General features: G+C 47.3%; 2 protein-coding genes across 2 annotated transcripts in view; one reads left to right on the top strand and one right to left on the bottom strand.

Annotated features, from left to right (window-relative positions):
• DNAH1 (dynein axonemal heavy chain 1) overlaps positions 1-12,061 on the bottom strand; it is a 73,732-nt gene that overhangs the window by 48,381 nt on the left and 13,290 nt on the right. Inside the window, exons 7-11 of the mRNA XM_054729788.1 lie at positions 11,374-11,535; positions 10,562-10,814; positions 1,916-2,073; positions 922-1,133; positions 16-314 (exon numbers count right to left, since the gene is read on the bottom strand). Of these exons, the coding sequence (XP_054585763.1) occupies positions 16-314; positions 922-1,133; positions 1,916-2,073; positions 10,562-10,814; positions 11,374-11,535 (1,084 nt within the window). The remainder of the gene's footprint in view (positions 1-15; positions 315-921; positions 1,134-1,915; positions 2,074-10,561; positions 10,815-11,373; positions 11,536-12,061) is intronic.
• Positions 8,435-12,061, top strand: part of LOC103295175 (60S ribosomal protein L27-like) — a 170,742-nt gene continuing 167,115 nt past the window's right edge. Inside the window, exon 1 of the mRNA XM_054729792.1 lies at positions 8,435-8,861. Within this exon, the coding sequence (XP_054585767.1) occupies positions 8,442-8,852 (411 nt within the window). The 5' untranslated portion in view covers positions 8,435-8,441 and the 3' untranslated portion in view covers positions 8,853-8,861. The remainder of the gene's footprint in view (positions 8,862-12,061) is intronic.

Below are 12,061 nucleotides of genomic sequence, written 5' to 3'. Positions count from 1 at the left end.
GCCCAGGGGGCCCACCTGTAGGGGCTGTTGATGAAATCTTCGCCCCATTCCATGTCTTCAGAGCAGTCAAGCACACTGCAGCAGGCGTCACTGATGAACTGGGAGAAGCTGGTCAGCGAGTCCTGCACCAGGAAGCGCAGCGTGTCCTGCAGCATGTACTTGATCAGCTCCATCAGCTTGCGCAGCTTCGACATGAGGTACACCTCCCAGTTGTTCTCGTAGAGGTTGTACCAGCCCTTGCTCATGTCCCGCAGGCTGCTGCGCATGGCCACCTTGAGCGTGCTGATCCAGCTGTCCTTGAGGAACATCTGCACCTGGAGTGGCCAAAGGTGGCATCATGTGGCCACCCTAGGGAACCGCTGCCCACAGCTGCCATGCTCAGGGACTCTAGGCACCAGGGTGCTCTAGTGGCCTCAGGACTCAGATGACTACACAGGGATCTCCCCCAAGCCAAACTTATTGACAATCCCTGCCAACCAACACCCTCCGGTGACCCTGTGAACCAGGGCTGCTCTGGGGGAAGCAGGGAGAGAGGGGAAACGAAGCAGGGCTTTCCTTCCAGCCAAGGGAGAGAGACAGAGACACCAGAAATGAGGCAGAGACATAGAATGGAGCAGAGAGGGGCAGAGACCGAGGAAGCCTTTAGGCCATCTGGCAGCCGTCTCCCATGAGGCGGAACCCCTTCTCTCTGGTACCCAATCCTCAGGGAGACACAGGGTGCATGGAGTTCCTGCTTTTGCTTCAGAGGCCACTAGGGTCAGGATGGAAAGTGACTGGCTCTCCTTTTCTCTTCAGGGTGAGCCACCCGCCTTGGCACCCACCCCAGCCTACCAGAGGTCTAGGAAGAGGCGAGGCCTGGTTTGTAGGAGAGCAGGGCTCTCAGCCTCACCACTGGCTCACGGGTCCTGGGTGCCCACGCACCTGAGCGAAGGTCTGTGACTGGATCTGCTCGAACTCTTCCAGGCGGCTGTACTTAGAGAGGCTCGAGTGGAACAGGGACATGGCGATCACCTTGTTGCACTCAGCCCGCACCTTGCTGAGGGCTGTGATGACCTCCGGCCGTGTGAGCAAGGACACAAAGGTGAAGTCCCCCTTCTGCTCCCGGAAAGGGTACTTGGGGACACTCACCAGCCCTGGGGGGGAGGAGGTGGGGGCCAAAGGCCAGTGTCAGATGGGCCGAGGACACACCCGGGGTCAGGACAGATCTAGAGGGACAGAGCTCCTGCCTCCTCCCTGGAAGAGGCACACATGTCCCCAGAACCCCTCTCTTTCCACGGTCTGTTAGAGGGGCCCTAGGGCCCCACAATGAGGTGCCTGCTCTCGGGTGTGGAATGAATTTCCTCCAGGCCCCTCTGGGTCACAGACCTTCTGAAGTGGGTGAAAACTGTGAACCCTCTCCCCATCCACTCCTGCCCACTCTGCACACAATCCCTGATGCCCATCTGGGCCTTCCCTGGGATAGCAAGAAAAGATGTGGGCACCACCAGGACCCTTGGAATGCCCACTGTCCACACCCGCCCCAGCTTCCTGGGCACTTTATACATGCAGAAGATGGATCCCAGGAAAAGAAATTAGCAGAGATTGGGGAGCTCAAAGCCAGGAGGACTTGGGGGGACCTGAGGTAAGACAATCAGATTGTCCTGAGGTCAGACAATCAGAAAGCCCTTCTCATCCACTTCTGAACAGTTGTTTTCCTAGTACACATTTCCCTTTTGCTCCTTCTGTCCTACTCAGACTACTGTTCTTAAAAGAAGCCTTCACCCACCACCCAGCTCCCCAGGCAGTCAGGAAGAGGAGGGAGATGAATGCTGGGGACAGGAGAGGTGCAGGTGAGTGTTGGGTTTATAGAAGGAGGGGAGGAAGGGACTCTGGCTGGGTGGGTGGCCCCAGGTCCTCCTTTGCCTAATGCCCTCACCTTGCTTGGGCACCTTCTCCTCTTCCTTCTTAGGCAGGGTCACGTAGGAGAACGTGTCGGGCTTGGAGGAGACAATTTGGTCAAAGTTGATCTTGTTCATGCTGCGCTCGTAGTCTAGGTTCACTTCTTTGGATAGACTGCTGAGGTGCTCCAGAACCCTGTGCATGGGGACCAAGAGAGGGGAGTCAGGGGGCTCCACACACCCTGTCACCCACCCTGGTAGGGGCCTGAGGACATGGGTTTGGGGTTTCCTCTGGCATGGATGGACGCACCTCCCACCTAGACCCCTGGCCACTGATCTCATTACCCTTGTCAGCTGCCTCGTTCATGCCACTCCCATCCTCACATCAGTCCCTGACTCTGCCCAGTTTGCTTCTCACTTCTCAATGTCATCTAGTGCAGGCCACCCTCCCTGTCTAGTCCCCTCACCCCCACCCCTGCCCATTCTAATCCACTCCCTGTGCCCACCTAGTCCACCCCCAGGCAGCCCCTGAGTTCGTAGAGGTACCAAGCTCTCACGTATCTTTGAGCCTCTGCACACGCTGTTCCCTCTGGCAGCCACACCTGATAGATCCAGATCCAACTCCACCTGGCCAGCCTTGCTCTCCCTGGGGGTTTCTCTCCTGGGCATATTTGTCCTCTTTGGATGAAGGAAGGCCCCATTTATGCTCTCAAAGTGCTCCCCTGGCCTTGACACTCATGGTCCCCTCTGGTCAGTAAGCACAGGATGAGGAACAGTGTGTGCATGGGATATGTCCAGCTTATGGTCATTTCTGTAGAGCCTTGAACAGGGCCTTGTATCAAAGGGTTCCCAGTACGCAGGTGTTGAGTGCACACATAAAGAAATGAATGATCCAAAGACTAGAGGCACCGAACAGACTGCCTAACCTCAGAGGGAAGGCAAGGGAGATTTGGGGGAGAGTAAGAGATCAACCAAAGAACTTGTATGCATGCATGTAAGCATAACCAAGGGACACAGACAGTAAGGGGGTGAGGGGCTGTGCTGGGGGGCGGGAGTGGGTGGGGAGAGGTCAATGGGGGAAAAAGGAGACTTATATAATACTTTCAACAGAATAATAAAAAAAGAAACAAATGAAAGCATGTCCATGGCTCAGAGCCCCATATGACAAGCAGGCAAGGCTCTGGCGGGAGGTGGCCCATGACATCCAGGAGCCCTCCTGTTGTCCAGGGACATCCTTCACCCAGTCCCTGGCCTGCAGCTCTCCTTCTGTGCTTCTCTGCTGCCCAATCCAGCAGACTCAGCTCAAGCGCTGCTTCCCCCAATGACCAATAACTGAGGCAAACAAAAAAAATCAAGCCCCCTTGTCCTGTCTCCCTCAGGATAAATTCTGTGGTGGCATTCATGCTTTAGAGTTCCCCATGGGATCAGAGGCTAGACTCGTCCTAAATCCAGATCTTTGCCTCATTGCTTCCTCTACCATATCCTTCTCTCCCCTACAGATTTCTCCTGAGAGGACTTCATCAACAAATCAATCACTTACACAAGAATCCCCGAATCAGACTTTGCTTCTAGGGACTCTGGCCTATGGCAGGACTTAATGGACCCTGAACCTGTGCTTCGGAAACTGCTGCTGCCATACAGCCTGGAGAGGAAGCCAGCATGCACTGGAGGCATGCTGAGCCCCCGCACACTGAGCCTGAGGCCGCCTGCATCAGATTACTTATTACAGCTAAAGTAGTGTACTAGAATATTTCCCTGATGTCTAAGCCAATCTGAGCCCAGCATCTTTATTATGTAAATGTTCTAAATAACCTAAAACTGAAGAAATGGGATTCTGGGCAACCAAGGTAATGGTGGCTACATCAATTCAACTCTCCCAGCACACTCTCAAAAACACATACATACATACATACATACATAGAAAAAAAGAAAAGCAAGAACAAATAACACCTTTAGCATAACTAGAATAGAGAGAATGCTCAAACTTTACATTATTTTGAAGTAGAAAAATAAACATCAACTCCCAGTGAGCTGTTGCTCATATTCCTGCTGCAAGCCTTCCCGGAGAACAAGGGAAGACTGAGGAAAACTGTGAAAGAGGGAGTAGTGGTAGCCCTAAGATTGATCTAAAGTCCTGCCAGAAAGAGCAAGCCCATCCCACCTGCAGATATACTGAGCAAGAGTCCTGGCAAAGCATAAGGAAGAAACTGACATGCATGCATTCAACGTAGCTTTTCGGAAGGGCATGACTTATGAGGAGGAAGGTGACAGGAGAGAGGAGTCATTTGGAGATTGGAAGGTGACTGGGAAAAATGTAAAAGTGAAAATTGGAGTCCTAAAAGATAAGAGAGAACAAAAAACCTTGGAGGACACACAATTCTTCTTACACACACACACACACACACACACACACACACACACAGCCATCCATTAAAAACAGAAAGCTAGTTTGTTACACTAACAGCAGAGGGCAACCTTGAACTAGGAATCTTGTAAAACATCCCAAATCCATGAAGTGAGTAGGTGAAAGTGAAGTACATTTTTGAAGTTACTATAAGAAAAAGAGAGAGAAGACTTTAACTGATGAAAAGTCTCATGCACTCTTCAAAAAACAAAACAAGACAACAACAACAAAAACACACACACAGACAAAACAGGAGAAAACTAACACAGCTCTTCAAACTGAACTAAACATCTTCAAACAAGTATTTGGGCACATGAACAAAACACCTTAAATCAGATTCAAAAACACAACACAGAAATAGGAAAATGGGAAGAAAAGATATTTGACTGAAAAAATAAATGGAAGAAACAAAACTTTCTCAGGAAGGAAGGCTAAATTACAAGGTGCCAAAGAAAGAAGAGAGCCAAATAAATAAATGTAATCATAGAGTCAATAAGAAATGTAATAAAGTAGATTGAAGAAAGGAAGGAATATAATGAAGAGAATAAAACTGATAAAGAGAAAGAACTAAAAGGGGTCAGAAAATGGTTAAATTAGAAATTAGCAAAGAAGCAGCAAGATAGAGAGGTAGAAAGGTAGATAGATATAATGGAATCTCTGATGAAGAAAAACAAAACAATAGAACAAAGCTAATATTTAAAACTATATATAATTCAGGAGAAGGAGGATGTGTGCAGTGGGTAGACAGCTGGAGAATTTGGGGTTGCTGGGCCATTAGTCCATACATACCAACAAACCTTGTCAAACTAGCCCCTATCTTCCTAGTTACTTCTTCACCAGGGACTCCCCACCCCCATCCTAAACCAACCCCTCTATCTCTCTATTCTTCACAAATCTATTGATTCTTTGTCTAAAAGGTATAAAAGCTTCCTGCTCTGGAAAATACACACACCTGTAATTCAAAAGGAACTTCCAGAAATAAAAGAATATCTGAATTTCTGTGTTTAAAAGGCCCATTGTGTACTTGGGAAAACTGACCCAGAATGATCAACCCTGATGCATACTTGAGTAAAATGATTGGGCTTTAAAGATTAAAAAAATCCTCAAGGACTCCAAGCAAAATAATTAAACATATCCTTCAAAATAATCTACCATATCCTTCTACATGTCTATAAGTGGACATGGGATATGTCCAGCTTATGGTCATTTCTGCAGAGCCTTGAACAGGGCCTTGTATCAAAGGGTTCCCAGTACACAGGTGTTGAGTACACACATAAAGAAATGAATGATCCAAAGACTAGAGGCACCGAACAGACTGCCCAACCTCAGAGGGAAGGCAAGGGAGGTTTGGGGGGGGAGGGTAAGAGATCAACCAAAGAACATCTATAAACATGCCTTGCATGTTTAAAACTTGAAGGACAACCTGACGGAATATAAAATTCTTGGTTCACACTTTTATTCCAAGAGGGTTTTTTTTGTTTGTTTGTTTTTGATCCTCATTGGAAGATATTTCTTTCCATTATTTACTGATTTTTAGAGAGAGTGGAAGGGAAGGGGGGAGACACAGAGAGAGAAACATCTATGTGAGAGAGACACATGTTGCTTTTGAAAAGCCTGATACCATCCGGGGCATTGGACTGGTATCAGGCTTTTCAAAAGCAACATACAAAGCAAGGCAAGCATTAAAACAAAACAAACCCTAGCCAGTTTTGCTCAGTGGATAGAGCATCAGCCACGGACTGAAGGGTCCCGGGTTCGGTTTTGGTCAGGGTGCATGCAGGTAACTGATGTGTCTCTCTCACATAGATGTTTCTCTCTCTATGTCTCCCCCTTCCCTTCCACTCTCTCTAAAAATCAATAAATGGAAAGAAATATCTCCCAATGAAAATAAAAAACAAACAAAACAAAAACCCTCTTGGAATAAAAGTGTGAACCAATGATTTTATATTCAGTCAGGTTGTCCTTCAAGTTTTAAACATGCAAGAACTCTAGAATGCTATACCCTTGAGCCTTTATAAGAATACTAGAGGCCCGGTGCACAAAATTCATGCACGGGGGTGTGTGTCCCAAAATATGGACCTTCGCATACTGAATGTTTTAAGCTGAAGGAATTTGAGAAAGAGCAGGAGCAGGAAGAACCCTCTGCCCTTGTCCTGAGGCAGGTCATTAGACCCTCTCATGAGAGGCGCTCTCCTACACCTTGGAGGAAAGGACAACCTTAGCTCTCAGGTGGCGCACTGCCAAGAGGAACTGAAGGAACAGGCCTTGCTAAGTTTTCCCAGTTTACTACCCTAGCTCAGTGGTCGGCAAACTGCGGCTCGCGAGCCACATGCGGCTCTTTGGTCCCTTGAGTGTGGCTCTTCCACAAAATACCATGGTCTGGGCAAGTCTATTTTTGAAGAAGTGGCGTTAGAAGAAGTTTAAGTTTAAAAAATTTGGCTCTCCAAAGAAATTTCAATCGTTGTACTATTGATATTTGGCTCTGTTGACTAATGAGTTTGCCGACCACTGCCCTAGCTCATATCCTTCTGTCCTATCACATTTTCCCACTCCTCACTAAGACTAGCATAAAAACACTTGGGCTTAACCTCTTCAAGTCTTCATTTCCTTATGGAGGGTCCCATGTCAACTAAAACATATTAAATACATTTGTATGCTTTCCTCCTGTTAGTCTGTCCTTTATTACAGAGCCCCAGCAGAAAACCTAGAAAGGTGTAAGGAAAAAGGACTTTCTTCCTCCCCTATGAAATGATAGGGGAAACGTCAGGAAAGAAGACTAATATGCTTAATATATTTAATTGTAGACTTAAGGCTAACACAAAGATACAGATGAGAGTGAAAAAATACCATGTTAAAATATTCAGTAGAAAAGAGCAACTAAAAATGGAAGGAGAAAGCAGAATGAGATTGAGGATTGTTGCATAGAAAATAGAAGAGAGTTAGAAATACCATTAAAAACTGACAAACTGGATATTAAAAGGTTAAGTAGGAAAGGAGGAGTTTACAGGCATTATAAAGAGGAGAAGTACAAAAGAATCCACTAAAATGAAGGTACAAACCTTCTTAAATACCAAAATGAATTTTAAAAGTACAAGAACAAAGAAAATACATCATGTAGAGAAACACAGCATCTATAATAATAAAAGCGTAATATGCTAATTAGACCAGACTTCCTTCTGGACATCCTTCCGGATGACCTTCTGGACGAAGCCAGGGCTGCTAGCGAAGCCCGGGTCCTGGGTGCCAGAGGGAAGCTGGTGCCGGCAACCGGGGGAAGGAAGGCCTACTCTTGCACGAATTTCGTGCATCGGGCCTCTAGTAATAACTATAATCCTATCTAATAAAAGAGTAATATGAAAATTGACCATCACTCCAACACACAAGATGGCTGCACCCATGTAGACACAAGATGGCCGCCACAAGATGGTCAGCAGGGAAGGGCAGTTGGGAGGAACCAGGCCTGCAAGGGAGGGCAGTTGGGGGTGATCAAGCCTGCAGGGGAGGGCAGTTAGGGGTGACCAGGTCTGCAGGGGAAGGCAGTTAGGGGTGACCAGGCCTGCAGAGGAGGGCAGTTAGGGGCAATCAGGCTGGCAGGGAAGCAGTTAGGCATCAATCAAGCTGGCAGGGGAGTGCTTAGGGGGTGATCAGGCTGGCAGGCAGGAGTGGTTAGGGGCAATCAGGAAGGCAGACAGGCGAGCAATTGGGAGCCAGAGGTCCTGGATTGTGAGAGGGATGTTCGACTGCCCGTTTAGGCCCGATCCTACTGGGATCGGGCCTAAACGGGCAGTCGGACATCCCTCGAGGGGTTCCAGATTGGAGAGGGTGCAGGCTGGGCTGAGGGACACACCCTCCGGTGCACAAATTTCGTGCACTGGGCCTCTAGTATTAAATAATATGACATAATTGAGATTAAACATATCAGCTCTATCACTTATTACAAGAAAAAGATTTTTAATTTGACTCACAAAGACCCAATATGTTGATAACAAGACCTCTCTAAAACAGAAAGGCTAAAAATAGAAGGATGGACAAAGATGCATCAGGAAGATGGAAACAACAAAAAAAGCCAGATTATAATTCTGATATCAAACAAAGTAAAATTCAAGTTAAAAAGCATTAGAGCTTTTTTTCTGCTCTAGGCCCAAGTGGCTGCATTCGAAATGGGCAAGTTTATGAAACCCAGGAAGGTGGTGCTGGTCCTGGCTGGACGCTACTCCCAACGCAAAGCCATCATCGTAAAGAACATTGATGATGGCACCTCGGACCGCCCCTACAGCCATGCTCTGGTGGCTGGAATTGACCGCTATCCCCGAAGAGTGACAGCTGCCATGGGCAAGAAGAAAATTGCCAAGAGGTCAAAGATCAAGTCTTTTGTGAAAGTTTATAACGACAATCACCTCATGCCCACAAGGTACTCTGTGGACATCCCCTTGGACAAAACTGTTGTCAACAAGGACGTTTTCAGAGACCCTGCTCTAAAACGCAAGGCCCGACGGGAGGCCAAAGTCAAGTTTGAAGAGAGGTACAAGACCGGCAAGAACAAATGGTTCTTCCAGAAGCTGTGGTTTTAGATATTTTTTGTTTCTGTCATTAAAAATCCATAAAAATAATTAATTAATTAATTAATTAATTAATTAAAAAATTAAAAAAATAAAAATAAAAAGCATTAGACCTGATAAAGGACACTTTTTAATGCTAAAAGCTGCAATTCATAATGATGATATAACATTTTCTCTCAGTGGACAAAAGCAAGTGAAGATATAGAAGACATAAATATGCCGAAACCGGTTTGGCTCAGTGGATAGAGCATCAGCCTGCGGACTGAAAGGTCCCAGGTTCGAATCCGGTCCCTTGATTGGTTGTGGGCACATCCCCAGTGAGAGGTGTGCAGGAGGCAGCTGATCGATGTTTCTAGCTCTCTGTCCCTCTCCCTTCCTCTCTGTAAAAAAATCAATAAAATATATTTAAAAAAGAAAAGAAGACATAAATAACATAGTAATCAATAAAGTAGATTTTATGGAATAATTTTATAATGCATAAAATATATATTATATATTTTTATAAAATATATATTATATATAATATATATTATTAAAGTATAATACACCCTAATAATTGATATAATTTTATACCCTAATACTAGAACTATGCCCCTTCCCAAGTATAAATGGAATATTCACAAAAACTGATTATATATTAGGTCACAAAGAAAACATCAGCAAGTTTTATATAATAGAAATATTATAGACCTAGCTGATTTGGCTCAGTGGATAGAGCATTGGCCTGCGGACTGAAGGGTCCCGTGTTCAATTCTGGTCAAGAGCACATGCCTGGGTTACGGGCTCGATCACCAGTGGGGGGCATGCAGGAGGCAGCTGATCAATGATTCTCTCTCATGATTGATGTTTCTATCTCTCCTTCTCCCTTCCTCTCTGAAATCAATAAAAAGAAATAAAAAATAAAAAGAAATGATTTCCCAGTAGCAATGAGCACATCTAATGCCCAGATCTTGGCTTTTAAATACCATTGCCCACTAAAAGGAACCAGGGCTCCTTAGAGAAATAGCTGATTTCAGGGCTAGGTCTGGGAAAGTACAAGATGAGTCCAGAACTTCTCGCTGTGCCATAAAGTAAAAACATGCTAAAAAAAACAATAGGAACATATCAGAAGGACACTGGAATCACCTTGAGGAGGCTCCCACTGGCCAAATCTGGGACAATTTGAGCATCAAAATAAAAAAAATGGTAGTAATAGATTATAACCCTTTGAATAAAATAGGAACCCATGAGTCCGTATTGATAATAAGAGATCTGGAAATGAACAAGAAATTATTTGGGTCCAAGAAGTCCATAGTGCCCTAGCTGGTTTGGATGACTGTATAGTGTCGGCCTGTGGACTGAAGGGTCCCGGGTTCAATTATGGTTAAGGGCACATGCTCAGGTTGCGGGCTCGGTCCCCAGTAGGGAGTGTGCAGACGGCAGCCAATCAATGATTCTCTCTCATCATTGATGTTTCTATCTCTCATCTCTCTCTCCCTTCCTCTCTGAAATTATAAATATAAATATAAATATAAATATAAATATAAATATAAATATAAATATATATAAATGTGTATATATGTATATATACATATATATAAGTCCATAGTGCAGTGGGAGAGATAGCCCTAAACAGATAAGAATGAAGGGAGCACTACCCCTGGGCAGCACTAGGTCCCCACGGGAGGGCTTCCTGGAGGTGGCAATGTTTGGGCTTGGGGAAAGGTCTGGCAGGGACTCACGTGGGCCCTTTGCGCATCCGGGGCGTGCTCATGGCCCACTGCTTGATCTTGCTCATGCTCTGCTCATTGAGGAGCTGGTGGCCCTCGGAGGGCATGCAGTCCACATAGAGGTTGTACAGCAGCAGCGCCTCCGTGTTCTTGCGTAGGGCGTTGGCCTGGACCACCCGCTGCGTAAACACACGTGGGTCCTCAGCACAGAAGAGAAGCTGGATCCGTGGCACCCAGTATTGGCAGTTCATGAGGGGTGGCCTTCCTGAGACCGGGGGAGTGGGGGGAGAGAATACTCCGTCAGATCTCTGGGCTGGACACCAGGTTGCAGCCTGGCTCTGTGGCTGCTGCATGGTAGCCCCAAGCAGGTGGTTCCCTTTTCTGACCCCCATCACATCTGTGAAATGGGTCTGATGACACTCCCTGCCCTGCCCACCTCTCGGGTTGTCTTGGATGGATGTGAAAGTGCTTTGCAAACTGTAAAGAGCTTTGCACAAACAAGGGACTATACAGGGGTGGCTGTTTACGTGCCCATTCCTTGATGCCACACGAGGACAGACATCACCAATTGAGGGCCTCGGGCTCCTTCTCAGCATCATGCTGAAGGAGGCACATACCAAATAATGGCCATTTGCCCTTCCTGGGGTCTCCGAGTGATGGGCCCTCTGATCTCACTGGTCAGGGACAGACAGCCACAGGACAAATGGAGCAAGGGAGAATTCCAACCTGAGCTGGCTGTGCCCTAGGTGGGGGTTGGCTTCAGTCACGGGCCAGGCACAACCTGAGGTGGGGGTCCGCCTGGATCAGGGTCAGGGAGCTTGTACCTTCAGCAGTGACCCCTCCGTTCAGGATGGGCTGCCCCATCTCATCTCGCACCAAGCCATTCTCATCTGTCTTGTGCACCAGGTACAGCTTCTTCTCCTTGTCGTAGTCCAGGACACCAACACTGCACCATTCATACTTCAGCTCCCGACTTTTGGGGTCCTCTGAAATAGGATGGGAACCCACCAGTGTTCCCTGCACGGGGTGAGCAGGGGCCTCTGAGTGTGAGCAGCAGGGGCTGGAAACAAGTTCAGAGGTCACTAGTCTGGCCTCACTCACACCAGGAAGACCCCCTCTGGCCCCAGCAGAGCGGGGGCCTTGCTTCCTCCCAGCTGAGCTGGACTCTGGAGAACCCGGACAGCAGGAGGAGCCAGATGGAGCCTCTCAGCCCTTGTGCTCGGCATGTCCCCAAAGGGGCAGAGAGAGAGACAGGAAAGCCCCAGCAACAGACCCATAGAGGGTCTGGTTGTAAAGGTCATCATGTCTGAGCTAGACTCCTTTAAACAGACAAGTCCAGGGTGACTTATGCCCTTCCCATAGGCTGAGGAAGGGCAAGTGACCCGCACCCTCCCCACAGGCTGCCTGTGGCAGCTGAGCCCGAGCCCCTCAGATCAGGACAGCCTAAGGCAGAGTAGAAGCCTGCTGCCCTGTGATGTCCTCAAGGGGGCCTCGGGGCCTGTTGGGTCTGGA

The sequence above is a fragment of the Eptesicus fuscus genome, chromosome 18 (genome assembly GCF_027574615.1).
Source record: "Eptesicus fuscus isolate TK198812 chromosome 18, DD_ASM_mEF_20220401, whole genome shotgun sequence".
Classification (NCBI taxonomy): Eukaryota; Metazoa; Chordata; class Mammalia; order Chiroptera; family Vespertilionidae; genus Eptesicus; species Eptesicus fuscus.
The sequence above is the reverse complement of the archived record's forward strand: the minus strand, read 5'-3'. Positions and strand labels throughout refer to the sequence as shown.